Source organism: Gobius niger (genome assembly GCF_951799975.1).
Source record: "Gobius niger genome assembly, chromosome: 1".
NCBI classification, from domain to species: Eukaryota; Metazoa; Chordata; class Actinopteri; order Gobiiformes; family Gobiidae; genus Gobius; species Gobius niger.
This window is the reverse complement of record NC_136852.1, coordinates 26,483,929-26,510,083: the sequence shown is the minus strand read 5'-3', so window position 1 is coordinate 26,510,083 and position 26,155 is coordinate 26,483,929. Positions and strand designations below refer to the sequence as shown.

General features: G+C 43.3%; 1 protein-coding gene across 1 annotated transcript in view; it reads left to right on the top strand.

Annotated features, from left to right (window-relative positions):
• Positions 1 to 25,919, top strand: part of LOC306965060 (solute carrier family 12 member 9) — a 70,327-nt gene extending 44,408 nt beyond the window's left edge. Inside the window, exons 9-13 of the mRNA XM_079559288.1 lie at positions 1,130 to 1,254; positions 13,378 to 13,570; positions 20,300 to 20,474; positions 23,194 to 23,340; positions 24,455 to 25,919. Coding sequence (XP_079415414.1) covers positions 1,130 to 1,254; positions 13,378 to 13,570; positions 20,300 to 20,474; positions 23,194 to 23,340; positions 24,455 to 25,374 — 1,560 coding nt within the window. The 3' untranslated portion in view covers positions 25,375 to 25,919. The remainder of the gene's footprint in view (positions 1 to 1,129; positions 1,255 to 13,377; positions 13,571 to 20,299; positions 20,475 to 23,193; positions 23,341 to 24,454) is intronic.
• The last annotated feature ends 236 nt before the right edge of the window (positions 25,920 to 26,155 follow it).

Genomic DNA, 26,155 nt, shown 5'->3' with positions numbered 1-26,155 from the left:
ATGGCAGGGAGCGGCACTTAATGGGGTCATCCTTACCGCCGTCATTAGGAGTCTCCCGGTGTGCCTCAGTCCTGCAGGGTGGAATTGTGGTTGGTATACCCCCGCTGTCGGGAGTGTCATACCTTCATGTCGGCCTTTGAGGCGGCCAAATTGCCCCTGGAAGTAGATTAATGAGAGAGTATTGATCGTGTTTAGGGCAAGGTTTTATGCCGCTATTGCAAGGGTGTACCTATTTTGTTTTGTCAGACACTAATTACCGATTGAAAAACACTTTTGGACTAATAATTAAAAACACTTTCTTTGTATGTATGGACTGTTGACTTGGATAATTTTCTATAATCGCTCAGCCTTATTATGCACAAAGTTTTCCACATTACCTGTAGCTGAAATGTTCGACGGACTGCACTGGCTCTTAAATCCCGCTCCTGAGAATACTTACTGTGGCTCAAGTGGGTCATGTTGTCACGGCGGCGGCTCAGATATCAATCTTAATTAAGGCCCGGCGTTAGCGACGATTAGCTGCTCCCCAGGTGCTGCCTCTGGGACCCCCCGCCGTCCTCCGAAAGTCTCCAAAGTGAGAGGGATTTTAAACGCACCTCCGATAATCAGGTTTCCAAATGGGACTTGGGGAGAAAGATGTAGCTTTTGACCTTCGTAGCGGACGTATTAATTGTTTGGGTCCACAAGTGGAATAAGTTTTTATTTGTGAGTTTAGCCACTATGATTAAGGTTGCGTTACGGGGATTTGTTTTTTATTTGCATAATAATTTGCTTCTCCAGGGTTTAATGGAAGAGAGTGTTTGGAAATGATCAGTGGCAAAAGTAACGATGTTTCGTTCTACATTTGGTAAAGCAGAGGCGAGAAAGTAATATTGTAGTGATATTAAAGAGGTAAAAGCATTTCTGACTGTTCTAATGTGTATTCATCATTGTTGTACTCTTTAGCACTTAATTTAAAATGTAGATGAACACTGAACCCACATCCTATCTTGGCAAACATTGGAGTTGAAACAGACAATACACCAAAAGGTTTATCTGCAGAAAACAATTGGTTTAGTGTTTTACTACACTTTAAGGTTGTTTTTGTGTCCACCTAGTAAATATCTGTTTTCTGTATCCCCTTTTGCAGCTGGTGCTGTTCTCTGGAAAGCTGAACACTATTGCCAGCATCGTGACCATCTTCTTCCTGTTGGTGTACGCCGCCGTGGACCTGGCCTGTCTCGCTCTCGAATGGGCCTCTGCTCCTAACTTCAGGTACAACTCACAAAATCAACCCTTAGAAAATGGCATGATATCCACACCTGTCCGTAGTGTTGTGCTTAGACCCAGTTGGGTTTATCTGCGTGGACTTTACATAGCTAGGTTCTCCTTAACCCAGATTATGGCTGAAGAGCTGGAGATTAACATTGCCCTGTGATTTTACCCTGGGGCAGTGCTTGAAGGATGGGTCAAAGGTAGCCTGGCCTTAGCCATCCGTAAACTCCGGTCAATTATATTTGCCCTCAATCGATCTCAGTGGCTGCGTTACATCGGTTGACATTCTACCTACCATTCAGCGAGCAGGGGTCAAGTGCAGGTCAAGTGAAGGGGCAAGTGAAGCCTTGTAATACTTCAAGGTTTTAATGGCAAAAAGTGGCATAAAGATTTGGAGTTTCAGAGCTGCTTCATTCTGTTTGAACACTGACATCTTGTGGACAGTCTTTGTTATAGCACAATCAAATCCATGTGTGCAATAGAAGTTACAAACAGACGTGTGGCATTTTCATTATTAGCACAAACAATCAGATATTTATGTTTGAATGATCAGACCAATCATAGGCCAATAAATATGTTTTTGTAATGTGGGTCTGTGGAGCTCAAAGCTGTCAAGTTAACACACTGAAACGCCCTGAGCCAATGAACCGCTTTTAGAGTTAATTGACTCTTTCGTCACGTGACCAGCCGTAGTAAAACCTACTCTGATGCAGTGCTTGGAAGCAATCTGCTTCAGGGTGAGTGATGCAAGCTCCAGAGCATCAGGCTTTTTGCCCATCACAACCTGCAGGGACATCAAAGTCTACAAATCCATTCATTCATCTTTTATTTGAGCAGCTAAGTTTCACAATGTTCAGAAGATGGTGAAATAAAAAAAGAAAGCAATAGAGTATACAGCATGATGCCCAAAATGAGTAGGCAGAAGCTTGGAGCTTACTAGCACATACCCCCTTTTGAGAAATACAAATAATACCAAAAAGTCCATGACACTAAAGTTGATTTCTATAATGTTCTCTTCCATTATTGCAAATGTTGCTACACTCCAAGCATGTGGTCCAACTCACGGAGGTTACTGTGGCTCAAGTTCTTGAATAAGTGAATGCGTAAGATGTAATAAAACCCCAGAATCCACAGAGCGTCGCAGTTTGTCGAACAGGTGGCCATAACTTAAAAACATTATGACCGGCTATCACAGCCAGGTTCACGATATTACGCCTGAGTGGTTTACATTCAAACGGATTTAGACCTTTGCACACGCTTATTTCCCCTCCTGCGACACCTGCAGTAGTTTGTATGAAGCCCACAAATCCTCTGCACTTTTGTTCCCGTCGTGTGTTTCCATCGGCGGCTATTGTTTATTTGTGTTTAAGCCCGGGGTGTATTTGCCAGCTGGACGCTACTACCACGGCGACCGACCGTGTACTAATTAAAAGACATAAAACTGGCCCATGCTTACAGCCGGCGCATTGGACAGGGACCCACAGTGGGGAAAAAAAACATATTCAGTGGGTTTTATTTCCGCTTAGACTTGGTTGATGCAAAATAAAATGAAAAATACCTGGGCGTGGCGGAGATTTAGATTTACGGCGACAGTGTGCGAGATGTTTGTATTCCAGGGACAGTCACAATGATCTTGATTTATGAAAAGCGCCCAGGCATTTCCACTCGGCGGTAACATAACCCCAGGACAGTGTTAGTGCATGCTTAACATCCGCGGCAAGCATCCAATTCACTCGCTTTATGGGCCTTTCTATACAGTCGCAGATGCAGCAATCCCAATGAGAGACTTTTGAGATGAGAAATACGCAATCATTTTCCCCAAGATATACCGAACAGGATGGAGCTGCAGCTTTTACCCATCATAAGCACTACTTCAGTTTCTATTTTTTTTTTGTATGGGTTTTTTGTTTGTAGATTTTATTACATCTTCCCTCACAAAAAAAAGCAGCAAAATAGCGACAAAAACGAGGATGAAAACGCAACTAATATCTGGAAAGAAAAAACAAAAACGTGTCAGAAAAGCAACAAAAATGAGACAAAAAAAAGAGACGAACTGGAGGAAATGGACTCAGTTAAGAGGTTAAAGCTGGGTTGATCTAGTCATTTTCCTGTAGTAGAGCTTTTGTTTGGCACCATAGATCTATAGATCGATATTTGTGAAAGAAAAACGGACCCATGTGCGCTGTTGTGAGTCTGAATATAGCCAATTTTGCTCCAGCGCTAACCAGGAACAAGAATCTAAATCAGCACAGCGTTAGCATTGGCGATTTGCTCTGTTCAGGGGTCAGCTCTATGTCTCGCTATGAACTCCGGCTGAGACGAGCTTGAAAATGAAAATTTAGGCAACAGCTCAGAGATTTTTACTCAATACCTTTGACTTTCACGGTTTGTTAACGGAGAAATTCAGGTAGTGCAGCTTTAAGTAGAATATGTAATGAGGTTAAAGTTACTTAAAGGAATAGGCCACCGTTTTTACATACTAAGATATGTTCTTACCTCACTTTAGACGTGTTAATATATCCCCGTCTGGTCTTTGTCCGTGCGCTCTGCCAGGCAAACGGAGCACATACGCAGCCTCTCCCACATGTCACATAGCTCCAAAAAAGCTCACGATAGAAGCTACCAAGCTCTTCCACGTGTTCCCTATTTAAATAAAGTTACGTGAAGTGTTTTCATGCGAAGTATATTTACCCAGAAATGTAGCATGTCGATTTTATAAGCAAATAAAAAGGGGGACTATATTGTGAGGCGTAATGATACGAGGAGTAAAACGTCCGCGCAGTAACTCCTAAAGGTTATTGACGGAAGTGAGCGGGGGAAGTCTTTAGGAGTTACTACGCGGACGCTGTGCTCCTCGTATCATTACGCCTCACAATATAGTCCCCCTTTTTATTTGCTTATAAAATCGACATGCTACATTTCTGGGTAATATACTTCGCATGAAAACACTTCACGTAACTTTATTTAAATAGGGAACACGTGGAAGAGCTTGGTAGCTTCTATCGTGAGCTTTTTTGGAGCTATATGACATGTGGGAGAGGCTGCGTATGTGCTCCGTTTGCCTGGCAGAGCGCACGGACAAAGACCAGACGGGGATATATTAACACGTCTAAAGTGAGGTAAGTACATATCTTAGTATGTAAAAACGGTGGCCTATTCCTTTAAAGTACCTTTTTTCCTTCAAATTTGGAGAGTAGATTAGACTAAAACTTTATTCTCTTTGTCTTGGGCTCACGGCTGCTTGCTGATTTAGACAAACAATACAACACATACACATACAGTTGGCTCCAGCACAGAGAAGAGACAGTCTATGCTTCTAACAGACCTCCCAAGTGGTGTGGCTGGCATTACATCGAAAAAATGTAGAGCCAAAAACACAACACTCACGTAAAGAAAGACAGTGGAAAAACAAACAAACAAATAAAAAGAAATTAGCCGACTTGTTCAAAAGATGCACGATGTAGGAACGAAAGAAAGCTTAAAGCGGTTGTTATTGTATTGAAGCGCGCTGAACCGCCTGCCAGACGGGAGAACCTCGTATTCCCGGCCGGGATTTGTGAGTCTTTCAATTTATTTTACCTTTGCTTTGAACTGATGACACTCTCCACAGCATTGTAAAAGCATGACATGATTTTAGTTCTCATGATTTTAGCCTAGTAGACTCGACTGTCTAATTATTAAAAAGTAATGGTTCCCATGGATAATGAACATTAAAATAAAGGGTGACAAGTTCAGTTTTGCATCTTGGGTTTTGTTAGAATCACGAACGGCCCAGAAGTTCATTGGGTCAATCTGTATGAAAATATCAAGTGAAGAAATCATTATTCAGTTAAAAACAAGGAATGCGGGAGCCTATTATCCACACTAAAATCATTATTTGATCATGACCATCCACTGGAATTCCAATACTGATACTGGTGTTGGATTTTATGCCAGGTGTTAATCTAAACAACTTGAAAGATCAATTAAAACAGTCCAAAACAGGCTAAACCCTTTCAGTCGTACTGTACTTATTCAAATGGCAGTACATGTTGACCCGAGAGCCCCTTTTGGACACCGTTAGCAGTGTTAGCTCTCCATTTGACTCACTCCTCTTCTCTCAGCAGCTCTGTTTTTTTTTACTAGAAATAAGATTTGGAAAAGCTTCAGCGAATTATCATTATTAAGAGTCTCTAAACTGTCTTCTACAAAACACTTCTACAAATCGAGGAAGGATAATCAAATCTTTGAAATCTGCCTGTGCTTCACAAGTAGTCTCTCAGAAATGAGCATAAACGTACAAACTTCAGCATTATGTTATCAGGAGGTGATTTTTGGGTTGCCTTTCCCCCATTGCAAGCTGTTCATCACAAAAACATACTTGTCATGCAGCAGCAATGTAATGCTTTATATGTTTTGTTAAAAATAGTTTTGGACGCTAGCACAAGTAGTTAGCACGTTAGCACGTATTTGATGTTAAAGAGGGTGTATTATGCTTTTTTCAATCACATAGCACCAGTCTATAGCACACTACAATGATGACCAAGCCTTCTGTTGGTCTGTAAATGCAGTAAATTAAAATAACTGCCTTGTATAAAATTGCTCTCTCAAAATGGCTGCAGTGAATGTCTTGAAATAGGCCTCTTTAAGAACCTCTGACCCTTGCCGAAAGCTCTGAGGCGTCTCCGGGAGGTGGGGGCGTTCCTAGGAGGACTAAGGCAAACCTATCCCTAAAATGGCCGCCATCAGAATTTATACAGATTACTCAAAAATACATGAATGTGCCAAGGCAACACTTCAGGCATGTTATTAATGAAGGAATGACATAAGAACATGATGTAAAGCTTGACTACAACAAGGAACAATCAGTTTGAGCGCTAAAATGACGACTAAAACTAGCAGCAGGTTAGCATTTTGAGCTTGTGAGCATTAAAAAAACAGGTCAGTTTTTGCACCTTTTTGAAACTTTTTAGCCAGTTTTGCAAAGCGCTAGCCTGAAACGACCAGATGTGTCTTTCCTTCCACACTCGTCCACGGCGCAAAAAGATAAGTTTAACCAGCTTTCTATTTAGTCGGACACGGACAAGATTAGCTTTACGGCGTGTCAGCCCAACTCCGCTATCGGCGAGCACGAACGGCGACCAGCGAAACATCAATACGTTTCCCGCCATTCTCACCCTCACCCACCCCCCACCCCCCCGTGACCAGCCGGCGTCTATACTATCAGCCCAGGCCTCTTTATTTATCTCCGTATGACCGCTGGCTCTGGCTTGGGGGGAGGCAAAAGTCAAAGCTTTGCTGCCCTCTCTCTTCTGCTCGGGGACGGCAGGACCCGCCAAATACCCCCCCACCCCTCGACTGACGCTGATAAGACCTGCTCCAGTCTGGCTCACTGCCTTCTTCCCCCGGCCCGCGAGTTTGTTAAATTCCGTTTGCTCATTGTTGCTAAGTCACTGTTGGCCAAGTTGTTTGTTGCCATGTTTGCCGTTACTTATTTATTTATTTATTTGTTTATTCACCCCCACCCCCCCCCACCCCCCATCATAATTTGCCCATGCACTCTGCCTCTTTTCACTCAGGCACCCTCTCCTCCGTCTCATTCCGAGCGAAAAGAATTAAAAGCCATTTAGCGCCGCCGCTCCTCCCCCGAGAGCCGCTCTGTAATTAGCATAACTAATTTAGCAGAAATATTTCCCTTTGCCTTTTTGCGAATCGGCGGTTGTATGTGTGTGTGTGTGTGTGTGTGTGTACAAGCGAATTGGCCCGGGGAGCGAAAATTATGATGTGGCGGAAAAGATGTCTGCTTGTTAAGTGCGTCTGGATCGGGAGAGAATCGCAAAGTGAAGGTAGATCTCGCGCGCTGCGTTTGCGAATCCAAGTCACGCCGCTAAACGCTCTCTAATCACTGTTTTTGCAACTCCCTGGTTTTCGTTGCTAGTAAACATTCCCTACTTTTCGTGCGTGTACCCGTGTGCGTGTGTGAATAGCTGGCTTTGGCCGCCGCTTTATCAGCACCAGGGCCAGCCGCGTGGAGAGCTCCTTTGGGTGCTGCCGAGCTACATGGAAGCTGACCACTTTAGCAGCAGCTTACAGCCACAACACAGGGGCAGCGCTGGCCGGCGTTCAGGACATTACAGAGCGACGGGCAGCGGCGCCAATGGGTTGTTTGTGTGTGGAACCGGTGGAGAACACACAAAAAAAAAGGAAAGCAGCAAGCAACTAACAGCGTTTTGGCTAATTTAATACTTTCCACTGTGCACTTTCACAGCCGAAACTTTATGTAGGGACTTTAATTGACTTGTAATAATGTGCCCATAGACCAGCTGACGCGTAAAGCAAGCGCACAAAACAATAGCTGTGTCCTCCACCGAAATTGGAAATGGAGCCATAACACTGTTCGTTTCGGTGACACGAGTAAGTACGGTTGCGCCGCGTAAAAGCCCAGATGGATTTTTTTTGAGATTGTGGATGGGAGAAAATGCGCTGTTAAAGCCACACTGCGGAACCTCCCGGGATATATGTCGATGTTTCACAAGACCAGAGGTGGGTAGAGTAGCCGAAATGTTTTTTTTTTTTCAAGTAAGAGTAACATTACATTGAAATAATTTGACTTACAAGTACAAGTAGAAAGTAGTGAACCAGACAATTGCTCCAGTAAGAGTAAAAAAGTAGAAAATGTTACTTGAGTACTGTGAGTAACTGTGAAAACTGTGAGCGAAAAAGTAAGACTAAAACAAAGCCGGTATAACGAAATAATTCAAGAGAACAAGGAGCACCAGACGAACTACGTGAATTTTTTCAAAATTGTCGTATCATGTTGCGTTTTGTTACTAACCCTAACCCTAACCCTACCCTAACCCTTGTCCATGAGAGTAAATACAGTACTACGCTGACAGAAAAGACAAAGGGAGAGAAGGATATTGTACCTCCAGTTACACAATTGAGATATTTTTTTCACTCAAAACCTGTAAATACTGTTTAAGTGGTGCTAGCCCGCAGTTAGCTTTGCCCGTTAGCCTGTTGGCGACTTCTTTGTGATTCTATTAGTGTGTATTGGTGGCTCCTACCCGGTGGCAGTGAAGTTGCAATTGTGGTTTGTGGTGAGACACCAGGGGGAGATGAAAGCCCACAATTGTCCCATTAACACTTGTATTACCCGCAAAAGGACTACGAAAAGGATTTATTAAGGTAAACAAGTTACTTAGTACTGCTTTAAATATTTGCCACTTGAATATTTACTCCCAGTTTTTTCAATTATTTTCACTCAAATAAGAGTACAGATACTTCAATATGATTGTATTCTTGTAGAGGAAAAAGTACTGTATGAAAACACTACTCTTCAGTACAATTTCTTCAAAAAGTAACTCAAGTACATGCACTTGAGTAAATGTACCCGAGTACTACCAACCTCTGCACAAGACCTACCTAAAGCTGAACACACACTACACATTTTTTATTTTTCCCCCCCAATTTTGCTATAATTTTCAGTCATGGAGAGTCTTTCCGAGTCATGTGTGGAAGGTCAACGGCTGGACTCGCATTTGAATCGTGTAATGTGGACGGCAGAAAGACGCGACACATGTTTGATTTTTAAACCCGATTCAGGACGCACAGGAAAAGTGTGGGTGAAATACACTTAGAAATGAAAATGGAGTTAACTGTGGCATCATCTCAGTGGCACAAACAAGTCATTATGGCCACAGCAAGCCCCCAACCACCAAAAGTTCACAAGAACAACTTTTTCCAGCTACATTTCAACCGCAAACAGAGTTTAACCGCACTTACTGTGTTCAAGCAATTCAGCTAGCTCCTTCTCCCTGCTAGCTCCTTCTTTCCACTGTCTGCGCCATCATGGGGCTGGTGTAAACAATAAACAAGTTCAGGAAGACTTGTTGTCTTGTCCGTGTTGTCTTGTGACGGTGATCACATGACATTGTAGACCAATCCGGACACGCAGGTGTTTCCCACGCTCACAAACAGTGGCCTATCTTTGCTGATCTGGGGTCAAAAGAGACCCCAAAAAGAGAAATGAAGGAGAAGAGAGGACACAGATGCACCACTGTGTTATAATACAGCAGCATCAGCTGTTTGACACTCACATAGTGCGGCTGCTCTCATGACCTCGTCGTTCTATAATTTCACTAAATTCAGTCGTCTATTGTGGATGTCCATTCTTCACTAAATCTTTTAAGACTGAAAAAATTGTGTAGACAATGTTTGATGTGGCAGCAATACCAAATGTTCTCCTATGCACAGCCGGAGACCGTCAATGCCATTTTTGCAAATAAAGCTTCCAAAAGGGAACCTAATGTTTTTAAATCCTATTTTAATCAATCAAAGTTTCTTCCTATAGCCCTTTACAACAACACTTGGAAGACCAAAGTGCTTTACATAAAAACACATAGACAAAACATTCATCATAAAATGACACAAAACAAAATAGATGAGTACTCGGTGTTCTGGTCTAAATAAGTGAGTCTCTAGTGCTGACGCGCAGCTCCACTGGGAGCGAGTTCCACAGTGTTGGCCCTGCCACAGCAAAAGCATGATCGCCCCACTGCCTGGACCCAGATCTGGACACATCCAAAACCATCTGAGAGGAGGAGGCGCAGGGCTCTGCATGGGCGGTGCCTGGACAGAAGCTCGGACAGATATGAGGGAGCGTGTCCATGAAGAGCTTAAAGGAATAGGCCACCGTTTTTACATACTAAGATATGTTCTTACCTCACTTTAGACGTGTTAATATATCCCCGTCTGGTCTTTGTCTGTGCACTCTGCCAGGCAAACGGAGCACATACGCAGCCTCTCCCACATGTCCTATAGCTCCAAAAAAGCTCACGAGTGGAGGGAGGAGAGGATTGGGGCTACAGTATGTGGGAGCGTCTGGATGAAGGCGTTGTAGTGAGGACTGCTTCAAAATAGAGTGCGTTACAGTAGCCTATGCGTGAACTGATAAAAGCATGTCTGGCCTTTTCGAGGTCACTGCCGGATAGAAAGTGTTTGACATAAAAGTCGCAGCTGAGAAACCACTGAATCTCACCACAGCATTGACTTGTTTGGGTACCTGATGTCAAAAGCAAAGCCACATCTCCATGGAGACGAGCCGTCAACGTCCCACTTCAAGCCTCCATTGACCTCCCTAAATGTCTTTTGAAAAATAATCAGCATAATGTCTGAAAAAAAGAGGTGGAAAAGGATTTTTACTCCAAGGTTACATTACTCCCGCTTTAATTGGTTGCAGATTAGTATTTTCCTCCATCCAAAAATATCTTGGGGATTACAGCCGCCCTGTCCTTCACGGCTTTCTAACTCCAGAATGCATGCAAGGTTTATCAATGTAGGTGACAAGCTGCTATCTGTATCTTTATGTGAAAGCATTGTGGAAGTTTGAAAATCGGCACTATCAACAGAAATGTTTCTACTCGATATGCAAAGTCCAAGTTTGGATTGGTTGAAAAAAGTCATATAGCCGCTCACATTATTCCATAGTGTGTTGAGAGGTTTCTTGAGGTAAAAGCAGCATTAAGCCAGTCCCTCCCTGACGTAATGTCTCGCTCCGCCATTTTAACTCACAGATCCGTCTTCTCAGTCCAAAGCGCCCCTGTCCCTTCCACACACCAGTTATTACCACATGTTTTTTTTTCCTTTTTTGGCCCGAGCCTGCGTCTGTGTCCCATCTTCTTAACTTTTTTTTTTTAATTGTCTCTATGGAGTTGATTGGCGGCGACCATTGTACATCGGTTTTGCTGACTCATCTAAGTGGCATCAGCGGGGTTGGCGCCAGGTGAGAGCGAGGGTGAGAGAGACGAGAGGATCTTTCAGACAAAAGCCGAGGGGGGGGGAGGGAAGAGAGGACAGCGGTGGCTTTTGCTGGCTTTGTCGCACACACACACACACACACACACACACACACAAAAAACGGGTTCTCCGACAGGATAAAGAATAAGATGAGGTGGGAAGAATGTGCCACGGACCTAAACTTGTCGGGATGTTTAAAAAACCAATGGGTCTGCGGTTTGTTTTGCGTAGGGTCTGAAAACTCTCTGAAAACCCTCTCTGCGGCGGGAGACGAACGAAACCTTTCACGGTGCTTTCCCTATAAGGCTCGACACCTCGCGCGGGGCTTCTTCGTCTCTTTCCCGGGTTTGCGACTCGCTTAATGGCTGTGCGTCCACGCGGCTGAAGGAAATCGAGGTCAATTACACGAACCGCGAAAAGGAACCATCCACCGGGTCTCTCCTTTTCCACCGTGAAACTCTCCACTCACTGACCTCCGATCCCCCTTCACCACACAGACAGGCCCCGCTCTCATTTCCACGGCCGTCCGACCCACTTGCGCACACATGCTTATTAACCACGGAGAGCGCCGTGTTTGTTTTAATTGGCTGCATTCACTCGCATTTGTTTTGATGGTGGGAGACTCGCACTATAAACGGCTGTGGGTCATTTTAGCTGCGCGCCGGAGACAGAAGCGTTACCTTTGGATTCAGTACAAAGTTTCCCAACAAATTAGCATTGCGGGAGTGTGTATTTGCACGAAAAAAGTAGCATGCAATTAGCTAAAGCCCCTCTGGAGATGGTTGTGGATGTTTGCTTTCAAGCTCTACCTGACACTTTCTCTTAATTAGTATCCGACGTATGGACGCTGCGCATTGTGCGACAGCAACGGGGCTGGCTGCAACTCGAAATAATGAGCTTTGGCTAAACTTTTATTTTCGCTTGTTCTTGCTAAAATGTGTAGCTTTTTTTGTTGAAATGTGTAGCTGTGGCTGTATCAAAAACATACACCTTGTTTTACCTTAATCTAAAATCATTGAAATGTTAACAGGCAGCTTTCCCCGTCAGCTACTTTTCCAAAATGAGAAGCGAAGGGCATGTAGCAGCCAATATGAAGCATCAGAATCAGAATTGTTTTTTTTTTGCCATGGTTATGAATCTGTTCACAACTAGGATTTTTTATTTTTGGTCGATCATGAAACATGAAACATGAAACATATAACATATAACTTTAGATAAATGATAAACTATAAAGGCCTCAAACTATAAGACTCTGAGACTATCAGACTACTAAGAAGAATACATTTAAACTATGATAAAGACAACAATTTGACATAGAACAGCGTGAGTGTTAGCAGCAAATACATGAGTGTGGACATGCCACATAGAGCAATAGAGCAGACTACCTTCATGAGTCTGTAACTCGTGAAGGTAATCTGCTTGAAAAAAAAACTGTTCAAGTGGTGGGAGGTATGGGTCTTCTAGACTGTAGCCTCCTGCCTGAGGGGAGAGGGGTGAATAGTCCGTGTCCAGGTTGAGAAGGGTCAGCTGTGATCCGACCTACACCCCTCCGGGTCCTGGAGGTGTAACAGTTGAACAATGCAAAGAAATAATGAACTTTCCTCCTACTGCCTACCTCATATTCGTTGGGTGCACAAAGGCAAGAAGGAACTGTTAATGTTTTGCCAAGATCAAATCAAATCTGACTCATCGAGCACACACAGAAATGTTGAAAGGTTTTCTGGAGTGACTTGGAAAGAGCCGGAGAGCTACACATTGGAGGCCTCTGCATATATTGGTCCCAATGTGTTTGAATAATAAAGTGAGCATATTCCGTTATAGTTTGTTTTACTTTGACAATTACATGTTTCCCTCGTGTTTACTCCTCGATATAATACATCAACAATAATAATGAATAAAAACAACAAAATGACTGATTGCTCTCGGTGTCCCGATGTATTCCAAAAACTAGTCTATAATTCCCAAACCAGGAAGGCTTACACCAGGTTTAAACCCATGGCAAAACTATGCAACGCACATGAGGAGACAGATGAAATTAATTTTCCCGTCGCCATGGAGATGTTTTCACGACTGAAGTTTGTGAAGTTGAAAGTTTTGTGAAGAGTGAATAATCTTGCTTCTAGGCATACCTTAACCCTCCTGAACTTGGTGATGGTGGTGTATCCAGCTGGAGGATTAGGCTTTGTAAAGAGATTGGAGAGTGGGAAACCAGATTAACTTAGAAAAGCCACCCAGCGAGGCCCCACTTTGACCAGCAATCAAACTTTCTTGACATCGTGGTCAAGTATACCACGATGCAGCTTCACTGGACTTGTTCTGATTGTCCCAATCCGTTTGTACTTTCAGACCGACGTTCCGGTACTTCACGTGGCACACCTGCGTCCTGGGCATCGTGGGCTGCGCTGTGATGATGTTCCTGATCAACCCCATCTACGCCTCGGCCAGCATCGCCTTCATGCTGCTGCTGCTGCTGCTCATCCACTACCTCAGTCCCACCTCCAGCTGGGGCTACATCAGCCAGGCCCTCATCTTTCACCAGGTACTACCCGAGAGCAAAACATCCACAATTAGCATTTCTGTCAGAAGTTGTATCAATAATCTAAAATGACACAGTTGGTAAAAGTATATGTAAGGATTAAACAACGAGGAGCCGTGCATTAGACGGTTATAATGCACAACGTGGAGTCAAGAACACTACAGTGTTACTCCGCGAAGTGCATTATAATCGTCTAATGCACGGCTCCGAGTTGTTTAATCCGCTTATACCATGGTCCCACAAACGTAACATTTATAATAAATATTTGTTTCATTTACTAAAGTCACTAAATATGCCAGACCACCGGGACTATTTTATGTGGGTTATTAGCCGGTCGCTGAAGGCTCGTCTCAGAGCGAGTCATTCTCCGCAGCTATTACGAGGATCTCAGTCAGGCTCAACGAAACAACATAAGCACACGCTGCATCGCCAGAATCACAACACAACAGGACTAACCCGTGGAAGTAAACACCGATATGCGGCACTCGTGGGAAGGAGTTATTTCACTTTTACGCTGTTTAACCTGAAGCTAGCTAGCTAGCTCAACGAGCTCAACTGTTTATGGAAACAGCTGCGGTGGAGTCGCTCACACCTGGGCCCCACGAACTGAAACTTTTATGATTGACTTTACTAATCCAGCCAAATATGTTTAATGCAGGATCATTTTATGTACGCCTGAAAATCAAATTATGAATAGTGCCTTAACCGTTTAATAGAAATGGAAAGCTCGTATTTTATTAACAGTAGCTAACCTAGCTGCTCACTCTCCTCTACTTCCCATTTATCAAACATTTTGTTTTGGCCAAAAACGTTGAAATTAAACAAAATCCATCTCATACGTTCCCGTCAGTCACTAATTACGTGTTTATCTGAATCAGCTGTGTCATGCGTTGCTATGGCGATGCCCACAGCGGAGTGATATCCCAGTGATTTAACTACCGGACTACGTGTGCGGTTATACCAAAATAACGCTTGTTAGCGCCCACCAGCCGATCAGAATCGAGTATTCACCCAGACCATGGTATAAGAAAAGTTAAATAACAATACATGTTTGTTAAACAGGTGAAAACAGTGCCACAGTTCTGAATATGAATGCCATACTCGGTGTTGATGAGACGGGCTCCTGAGTGTCTCCCTCTCTCAGAGTGACAGTGGCTCCTGCGTCCCCACGCACACATTTGGAAACATAATCTCAATACTGCCTTGTCATTACAGCAGCCACTAAAAACTCCATCCCTTCCACTTTTACAAGGGGCTGCTGTACCTGAGCCAAGCCCCATCTCTCTCTCAGGTTTATAGGCAGACACAGAAGACACATCCTGCCGCCTCTGCCAAGTACTTTATGCATTTACTAGACAAACACGCGCGCCCCTCCGCGCCGCCTTGTCATTCCTACAACAGCTATCGATCACGTTTATATCTGGGACGCACAGGCAGGCGCGCCGGTACATCTGCATCTCCAGGCTTTTACACGGGCGAACAGCAGTGCCTTATCAATATTGCCGGAAAGTGAAACTCAACAACACCGAAAGTCTTCCATGTGGCAGACATTTGCATCATCCCTGCCATTCGAAATGTAATTTATCATGTCAAATCTACTACATTCATTGAACTAAACCTGGGAATTTAAACATTATGTACCTTGGACATCTACAAATGATAATAGTGGATTAGTCTTACACATCACTATTCCTGATGCTCAATGTCAGCTTATAATTTCGGGATTGAAATAAAGTCCATAGACCAACCACTCACTCACAATCAATCAGTTTGACACTACTTGTTTTTGCACCGCCCAATATCAAAACAACAGTCACAAGAACTGCAGAGCGCCAGAAATGTAATCACAATATCCAACATGCTTTTTGACCATTTCTTTCTTGTAGAGAAACACACATAAGCTTTTACATCACTGAGCCGTGTCCTCTAGCTGCCGAGTCTGTTGCGTTCAAGGAGACGGGCCACTGTTGCCAAGAGATGTCGCTTGCCAAGAGGATGCAGGCTGGGGCTGTGCGCTGGGAGAGCAGGGATGGGGTTTGCCAGCAGCTTGTCACAAGGGAGAACATTATTACAACCACTTAACTTATTGGACTCTCTATCCGCCCTCCCTTTTCCCCAGTTATTTCGTTTCCAACCTTAAAAAGAACATTTCGGTGCAGGCTTTACAGTGCAGCGGGACAAACCACAGCATAGCAACTTTTGAACTTTTCCGACTTCGGGTCTAGGAGCTTGCCACTTGCCGCACAACACCGACTCCAGACAGGCTGCACCATGCAGGAGGGACATCTGACATGAATGCAATCTCTGGTCTAACCTTAAATACTCTATTATTTATTTGTCCATTGTTCACCTCATGGCCAGCAGAGGGCGCAATAAAACATATTCCATGTGTTATTTAGGGGTGTGACGCTATATCGATTTTGAGATATATCGTGATATTTTGCAGGACGATTCCGATACTTTTTATTCCAATTTCGATACTTTTCATGACGTCATGCATATTAATGAACGACATCATGCATATTGATGAGACTGCAGCACTCCACTGTTTTTACATAGAGCCCAATAATGATCAAGAATTCATTTAGAACAGTAGAGGGCAGCACTACAGTTTTAAGCACTTGGACCAAACAATGTTGCACAAATATGTTACCTTTAAAGGAATAGGCCACCGTTTTTACATACCAAGATATGTTCTTATTTAACCTTAGTCGAATTAATATATCCCCGTCTGGTCTTTGTCCGTGCGCTCTGTCACGCAAACGGAGCACATACGCAGCCTCTCCCACATGTCACATAGCTCCAAAAAAGCTCACGATAGAAGCTACCAAGCTCTTCCACGTGTTCCCTATTTAAATAAAGTTACGTGAAGTGTTTTCATGCGAAGTATATTTACACAGAAATGTAACATGTCGATTTTATAAGCAGATAAAAAGGGGTACTATATTGTGAGGCGTAATGATACGAGGAGCACAACGTCCGCGCAGTAACTCCTAAAGACTTCCCCCGCTCACTTCCGTCAATAGAAGCTGCGTGACTTGTAGAGAGCTAGCAGAGAACAGTTGAAGAAGCGTCGATAACTTGTGAACAATGCCTTTTACGTGCATCTTGCCGGGCTGTGATAACAAGCAGAAAGTATATAGTGTAGTAATGTTTCACAGATTTCCAACTCACCCCGGATGACGACACAGGACTCAGGACCTCGACCATGAGGTAGGAATGCGACAGCACTTTCCGAAAATACATTTTCGGCTTGTTGTAAAAGGCTCTCTACAACTCATGCAGCTTCTATTGACGGAAGTGAGCGGGGGAAGTCTTTAGGAGTTACTGCGCGGACGCTGTGCTCCTGTATCATTACGCCTCACAATATAGTCCCCCTTTTTATCTGCTTATAAAATCGACATGCTACATTTCTGTGTAAATATACTTCGCATGAAAACACATCACGTAATTTTATTTAAATAGGGAACACGTGGAAGAGCTCGGTAGCTTCTATCGTGAGCTTTTTTGGAGCTATATGACATGTGGGAGAGGCTGCGTATGTGCTCCGTTTGCGTGACAGAGCGCACGGACAAAGACCAGACGGGGATATATTAACTCGGCTAAAGTTAGGTAAGAGCATATCTCAGTATGTAAAAACGGTGGCCTATTCCTTTAATGATTGTTACATTTAATGTATTTTATGATTTATTTAATTTGGGGTTGAATTATTCCTTTTGAAATGAGACTATGATTTCTTACTGTAATTTTATTTAAATGTAAACTGATACCACAAGTCAGGGATCATTTATTCAGTCATTCCTTTAAGAAAAAAGGGTATAAAGCACATGAAAACAAATGTAAATGATGAATAATATGCAGTATATAAAAAAAATCGTGATGTATCATTGTTGAATACATCCATTATCGCAGTATCGGCATATTATAAGGTTATCGTTATCGTGAGCCATGTATCGCGTCTCGTATCGAATCGTGAGGGACCCAGAGGATTCAAAAATCACTACATTACAGCAGTTACATTGTCGTTGCGTGATCCAACAACGGCAAGCAGCCACGCCACGTTCTCCAAGCCATTCCACAGTCCGAAAACAGCCTTAACAGCACAGACCACATGTGCGTACTGTATATTAACATCATGTACATCCAATCATCATTTTAAGCAAGAGCTTTCCAACATGGCCGACTGCCAACTGGGTGACATTGAGCTCAGGGAAGGTCCGCTAAAGCAAGGCTACAGCTGACGACAGTGTTTACGAGAGAAGGTGGAAAAAAAACAAAAACAAAGAAGATGGTATCAAAGTTGCGGGGGAATATTGGCCGTGATGGATGGGAGCGAGGTGGCAGTGGAATCGTGACGCCGTGATGAATGAGAGACAGAGAAACTCGGATAAACACAGACAGATGAGGAGATGGCTCAAATCGCTGGGGTATTTTTTTTTGCCTCCAAGGCCTTGTTTTATTTAGTTTTCTATTATCAAAATTACAGGCCAAAAGCGTCATTTCGGAGATTAGATTCCCTCACAATGAAATAGCCTTGATTTATGGACGTTCAGACGGAGACAAACGCGCTGCAACAATCCCAAAAGTCAGACTACTAAAAAGTGATTAGCGTTTTTTGTATTTATGTGTTATTTTAACACAAATGGGAGCTTTTCGTTTCTTTCATTGTTACTTTAACGCTATAATAGGGAAACATGTAAAAACAAATTCAAAGCCACTCACTAGCATGTTTTATGAGCTTCTGGCATTTAACAGGCCATATGCTTACTGTGAGTGCAGCCATAAGGGCCTGGAGATCATTTAAAGTCAACTTCATTTGCAGATGTGAGAGTGCGCGATGTCCCAAATTATGTTTATGAAAATAGTGACCTTTAAGAGAATATTTAACCTGTTACCTGCAACCTTAGGGTTAGGGTTAGCAATTATGCACATCCAAATCTCAAAGCGTATTGATTTGACACCTTACAGCCTACATGCCAATGTGATGCCTCATTTGAAAGCCCAGACCTTCTAGTTTCTTAAAATATGTGTGAGATCTGTGTGAGTGAAGCACAACTTACATCCTATTTGCTGTTCCTAACCTTAAACGGGGGGTATGATGCAAAATCGACTTTTTCAAGCTTTCCATCATGTTGTTATGCCATTCCCTCATTAATAACATGCCTGAAGTGTTGCCTTGGCACATTCATGTATTTTTGAGTCATCTGTAAAAACTCTGATGGCGGCCATTTTAGGGATACGTTTGCCTGAGTCCTCCTAGGAACGCCCCCACCTCCTGGAGACGCTTCAGACCTTTCGTCACCAGCCGAGTAACCAATCACTGCTCCTCAGCAGAACCCCCTCCCCACTGATGCCACAGACAGCGTGTGCAGGGGGCGTGTCTGAAAGGGTCAGAGGTTCTTAAAGAGACAGAGGCCTATTTCAAGACATTCACTACAGCCATTTTGAGAGAGCAATTTTATACAAGGCAGTTATTCTAATTTACTGCATTTACAGACCAACAGAAGGTTTCGTCATCATTGTAGTGTGCTATCGACTGGTGCTATGTGATTGAAAAAATCATAACCCTAATCCCTAACCTGACCTTAAACCTTACCCTTGATCAGGGGTACAGCAAGTAACAGGCTACAATAAATCATGTCTCCCTTCACGAAGAGATTCTGAAATCTCAGTTGGACTTTGATCCTGGAGCGTCGTACTGCCCACTGGGATGGTAATGCTAAACACCCAAACATCCGCTGGGTCAAATACGCATTAATATCAATTTTTCTTTTGTTTTTTTTACATAAAAGTGGCATAGTGCAGCTTTAAAGACAAGAATATGAAAAGTAGATTCATATAAATACTCAATACTACTGTCTTTTACACAGTTCAGTTATTGTTGGAACTTTTTTTCTTGCCAAAGACCAATAAAATACCGATACCCAGATACAATTGAAGTAATACTGTACTTAATTTAAGTACTATTGAGGTTTACCATAAAGCTGCAGCTTATCTTATTCTAATGTAGATTTTTATTTTTTCACGAAGGGAGAAGTGTTTTGTTCTGCATGGTTACATCCCGTAATAGTGCCATGTCGCAGCCTCCTGAACACGACAAGTCTCACAGTTCATGACTGCATAGCTACTGTGTGTTCGCAAAGAGATTGTATAGTTTTTTGCATGCTTGGGTTTTTATTTTTATTCTTATATCTTTTCTTTGAAGCCCCAAATCCATTTTATTGCACATTTTATGAATACTAAATCATCTAAACCTTGGCTCTCAGGCATTTCGAAATAGTTTCCTTTTGATATGTTAATCTGATCAACAACAAATAGTGAATCTGAGAAAGGCAGATGGAAGCATATACCCTAAAAAAATACATGCAACTTTCTTAAAAAAAAAAAAGAAATCACATTGAACGTCTATAACGAACCTCCACCTACAGTACATGCCTAGCTAATTACATGCCATGTATATTTTTTTCAGCACTAATATGGTTACTTCATTTTCTGTTCCATATCAGTGAAGCACAGAGTTTCTTACATTATAGTTTGCCCAATGTGACCACGCAGACCCTTCTTCTTGACTTGCCCTTTCAATCATGGAAGATAGGGACACGTAAAACTGGCCATAAATGTTTACCACCAGGTTGTAGTGTTGGCAAAGGCGTAATCTTTTGCAAAATATGTGCAAGCAGAGGAAACGACTTCTGGGCTTGTTCTCTATATCTGTTTTTTTTTTCGTTCTAGGTGCGTAAATACCTGCTGATGCTGGATGTGAGGAAGGACCACGTGAAGTTTTGGAGACCTCAGATTCTGCTGATGGTGGCCAACCCTCGCAGCAGTGTGGGCCTGATCACCTTCATCAATGACATCAAGAAGAGCGGGCTCTACGTCCTGGGACACATCCAACTGGGAGACCTCAGTGAGTCGAAACACAAGAATCTCACGTATCACAAAATGGATAGGACTATTTCAGATAACAGTTACATTACTAAGATGTTCTCACCGCTTTAATATTATGAGGCCCAAACAAATTCTACTTGTGATAAGAAGACTCAGATTAACTCTTTAACTGCCATCGATGAGAACTACCATCATTTACACTTTTTAACAATAGAATAGCGTGGGATCTTCTTCAACTAGTACACCAGTTCCAGCTACATGCTAACAAACCTTGAAATGGCTTCCGGAGCAGAAATTCTGGCAGACTCGGGTGGCTTCTGAGGAAAAGACTTTCATGCTAAGAGTTAATATTACTTTACATGTTTAGGAGAGGTGTGCTTAGGGCTGTGCAATTTATCGAAATGCGATTGCAATTTCGATTATTACACTAAACAATTACAAAATTAGCATAATTGGGGAAAAAACTTTTTTTATTTTTATGTTTTGATTGTATTATTCAAAAACCCAAACAAAGACAAACGGTACGTAACAATTTCAACAGTTACAATACATTTGACCAACTAACACCAAGACAGAATTACAAAACAACACAAAATACAGTAGACAACAGTCTTGACTAGACAGACAAAACAAGCTAAAGAACTTATTATAGGAAAAAAGTGTATTAAGGATGCCCTCCCTCCGCCTTGTCCATCTGAAGAAAACTAAACTTGCATTATTTCAGGCCGCTGGGATTATTTTCCCTTCGCATTTCCCGTGCCAGGGCTCATGCTTTTGCCGGACATAAAAACAAACAGCGCTGTGTGATGACGTCATCAGGCCGCGCTGCTCAGTTTACTTGCGCAGGTGTGAGGGCTGGTCAGCAGGGGGCAGGTGTGAAACAGAGATCTCTCCTCAATCGAAGCATACTTTAACATCATTTGTACAAACTTTTTACCTGTTTTGAATCTTGTTAGCCCTTGTGTCCTTGCATTTCGTTCTCGCACTTTCCATTTTCTTGTGTTGATGGACAATGGCGTTTTCCTATTTTATTGCATGTCTTTATAAAAGGAGAAAAAAAGCCCAAGAATGCTCCTAACCTCTGCTTGACCTCATTTGAATTCCGTGCCATTGGATGCTTAATTAAGGATGCCGTCGCTGCTCTGTTGACAATTTACTACTATTTTGTTTATGCCAAAGTGGTTTCTCGCGAATATTTCATCTCAGCAAAGCAGTGTGTATAATGCGCCTATTAATTATGAGCAAATAAATCTAGCGTGGTTGTGATGCTACTTTGCTTTTAAAAGGACAATTTAACTTTTTAAGGTTGCATTAACACCGACAAAGTCTGTCCAGGTGCGATGACAGGGAAGTTTGGTTTTGGTAACGACACGATTACATGGACAAGTGAACCCCTCGTCTGTGGCTCTTGCTCTGTAATTGTGCAAGTGAACTTTTCTTTTGCACATTCGCGATGTTTGGAGAGTTTAAGGGATTCAAAGTTATCGAGTATCGTTGGATTTTACGTCAGCGTCTCTTGAGAAGAGGACTTGCTCTGAATCAGTCCCCATAGCAAGCTCGAGTGCGGTCTGTTCATTTATCAATAGCGTACAGCTAACTCAGGCCTGGACTGAGCACTTGAGTGGAGAAATAGGAAGCCGAAGCAGTACATTTGTTTGATTATAGGGTTTGTTGTTGAGGACCACTTGACCACGCTTTCTCTTGCCGTTTTTAAATGCAGTCTGTATTCAGTCTATAACCGCTGACAATAAATGTGAAAGAAAAAAATGTGAAGTCACAGCTTCCCCGTTTTCAATTACACTCGATCACCACCGCATTTTATGAACTTTGTAGATATCTTTATCTTTATCTTTTTTTTTTTTGGAGTAATTTCTTATCCACTTTATGTCTGCATTGAAGCACAGCATTTGTGACAGAAAAATGGCCATGGTGTTGGAGCTTGTCGTGAGGACTGAATGAGATTTAATTTATGCTTAAGCTTCTTCTACTCTACACATATTTTACATCCGTGTGCGAAAATGAATCGGAAGGGGGTCCGGGTTTGAGTAGTCAATGCCACTTTTAGACAACGTCTGCCGCACTTTCTCTGGGCAATTCACGTCAGTCCATACTCCACGCTATACCTTTTAGCTGCCGACTACAAAAGCGCAGCGGTTGATTTCAACTCAGCGGGGGTCCACAGAGCTGTGGCCACCTCTGGGATGCCCACAGACGGGCGTCGACTGGAGCCGGTGTATACATATGGATGTGTTTGTCTGTGATTGATCACCTGCCTCTCTTTGCGCCGCTCAGTGGCTGTTTCTCTCTCAGCTCCGTCACATGCGTCTGATCTGCCTCCACCGTTCACACCCCACACATCAGCGTGTCTCCCAAAGTAAATCTATCTCTCTATCAAAGCAGAGTAAAATTTCAGGCCGTCCAATCCCAGAAACCCCTTTCTGTATGTTATCCTTGTTCCAAAAATGGGTTTATTAGTTCATGCATGGAATAATCTGCTTTGGCTTGTTCTAGTTAGATGTTTTTAAAGGTAAATCCTGTCAGAGCAATGACCAATTAGTACAAGGAGTGACATATGAGACAAGAAATTTCCACAATGTTCTTTTAGGTTTTTCAGTCTAGACAACTGCGGCAAACTTGTTCTGATCCGTGGGCAAGCGTTTCTTGTCCTCGCTGTTTAGCATTCTGAATGTAGCTCTTTTCCACAAATGATGCATAATAAGTCCTTTAACCTTCTTCAGGCACGCTGCCCTCGGACCCCCTGCAGTCCCAGTATGACTCCTGGTTGTCTCTGGTGGACCACCTCAACATCAAAGCCTTCGTGAACCTGACGATGGCCGACTCGGTGCGACACGGAGTTCAACATCTCCTCTTCATCTCCGGGCTGGGTCAGTGCTGCCTTTTACAGAACACCGACATCACACAACAGTCAATTTAAGTGAGGAAAAACGGCAGGCGGAGTGAGCTTTAGACTCGTGATCAATGAGAAAAGCCAACTTAGACACGAAAGAGCTGGAGAGTATCATAGTACCTTCATCAAAATCTAGTTACTTTGGTTCATGTTATTGGCGGGAAACAATTATAATTTTATCTTTGGCCTTTCAGCTGTAGCCAGTTTCAACATATTGCCTCAATTTTGCCATATCTTCTGAAATATCAGCATCAGCTACCGATGCTTCCCCTTAAACTCATTAAAAGTGGGTGCTGTTACAATCAGGTTTGTGGAATCTATTGCTCCTATCATTCACACAAGTGTCAAAATCAATAACTTCTCTTATTGGTTTATAAATGTCCATATAATGTAGTAAACATGTTAAAGAGCCCCATGTTGTGCTAAAAAAGAGACAAAAAGTGTCTTTCTAATAGAGGGCATGCAGATAATGTCACAACATGAAGACAGAAGCCCATTGAGTGTCAATGTTGAATTATGAAATGTGTTACTATGTTGACACTTAGTCCAGGACTTTCTAAACTTTCTCTTTAAAGGGGCTGGATGCAAGTTCGCCATTTTATACTCACTACTGCCACCTCAGGCCATATGTGTAACTGCAACTTCTATATTAAGCTCGTGCATGACGGCAATTCGGGCCGAAGTGACACATTTTTGAGTGACCGAACAGGATTTTAGAGGCAGTTGTGGTGAACAGGTCTGAGCTCATTCTACACATTAGGACATGGCTGGAACATGTAGGGGGAGGAAAATACATAATTTTAACATTTTTAAACTCCCTATAGTCCCTTTAAAATGAGACGATGCAGTTGCCAGGCCGTGACATCACCTGCATATAGTCGGCAACTTTTTTTTTTTTTTAGCCGTCATTCTCCCCACAGTCAACAAAAGATGGGTCCAGGTCCAAGGGAATGGTCAGAAAATGTGATTACATTGCTTTTTCCTGTTTTCCGTACCTAAAACAGCCAGAATATGGAATCTTTCATGCCGATATCCATAAACAAACAAACACACACAGAGGAAAACAACACTGTACGTTCATGTCTCTCCAGGTGGGATGCGTCCGAACACTTTAGTCCTGGGTTTCTTCGACGACTGCGTCCCTAAGGATACCCTCATCGACCCTACGCTCTCCTGCAGTCAGTCTATAGACGTGTCCAGCCTGTCTCATGACCTGGAGGGCAACTCTCCTCCCTTCCACTTCGCCCCTCTGCGCGGGACGAGCGACAAGTTGGGCCAGTCGGCGGACGGCAAGGCCCTTAGCCCCCAGGAGTACGTGGCCATTATCGCCGACGCCATGAAGATGTGCAAGAACGTGGTCCTGGCTCGCTATTTTAACGAGTTTGTCCGCTCCGAGGCCTTACCGCCGCAATTGTTCTCCCACACCAAGAGCGCCGTGTTTATCGACGTGTGGCCGGTCAACCTGCTACGGCCCGACAGCTGCAGCTACGTAGACACCTGCTCTCTCTTCCTCCTGCAGCTGGCCTGCATTTTGAACATGGTCCGGGCCTGGCGAAAGGCGACCATCCGCCTTTTCCTGTGCGTGGAGGAGGGGCGGAGCGTGCAGGGCGCAGAGCAAAAGCTGGGTCACTTGCTGAAGGAGCTGAGGATCAAAGCGCACGTCTACCCCGTGCCCTGGGACCAGCAGGCGGCGCTACACTGGCAGCGGCAGGGCGATTTCAAGTCGACGGAATCGGCGGAAAGCACAAAGCAAGAGGAGGAGGAGGAGTACGCCAACAGTTTCCCAAGCAACACGTCGCGCCTCTCAGATGAGTACCTCACAGCGGTCAATCAGCTCGTCCTGGACCAGGCCAGGCCTCCGCCCGCCGTCCGCTTCTTGTATTTGCCCCGCCCGCCTGCTGACACACGCCGCTACGCCTCCTATCTGCACCAGCTGGAGCTACTGACCAAAGATTTGGGACCAACACTTCTGATCCACGGAGTAACACCTGTCATCACCACGGATCTTTGAAAACGACTTTTTTCAAATTTGAAACGCACTGTGGACAATCGGTGAAGCGAGCGCGACATGCTGAGATTGGTGACTACGTCGTCCGCCGGCCAAAGTGGACGATGAATGATGTCCCAGCGGCTCTGCTTCACCTCATGTGACCAAACAAACATGTTGGACTTTTCTAGGTTATTTAAAGTAAAAAATAAATGTATATATGGTGCATGTCCTTGAATTGCAATATTGTGGGAAAGGCACGTTTGTTTGTTTTTTTGGTTTGGTCATTTACTGGGTTCAGCTGGATGCTCCTTCAGATGCTCTCATGTCAATTTATCCAGGCTTGGGGCCTATAACAGGTGTTAACTTTTATATTTAATTTGTTATTTGACTCTATTATTAGAATGATTTTAAACTGAACATCCATAACCCAAACTCTGACTCCCTGATCTGGTGGCAAGTAACAGGTTAACGGCCGAAATCTGTATATGAAAGTGAATGCTAACCATAATGCTAACATTAGGTTCATGCTACATGCTAACCGTGAACTTCAAGTGCAACTTCGGGGTCTTTTTGCTTCTAGTGGACAAGCTGTTGATTCAAAACATTTAGCAGATTGTCATTCATTATGACAAACGTGCAATAATGAATGACTATCTGCTAAATATAGATGGATAGATACTTTTGTATATATCTATATTTAGCCACGCTCACAAATAAAGTCAAGCCACAATCGTGTCATAATGAATGTTGAACAGCTTGTCCACTTGAAGCGAAAAAAAAAAAAAAAAAAAAACGGCACTCG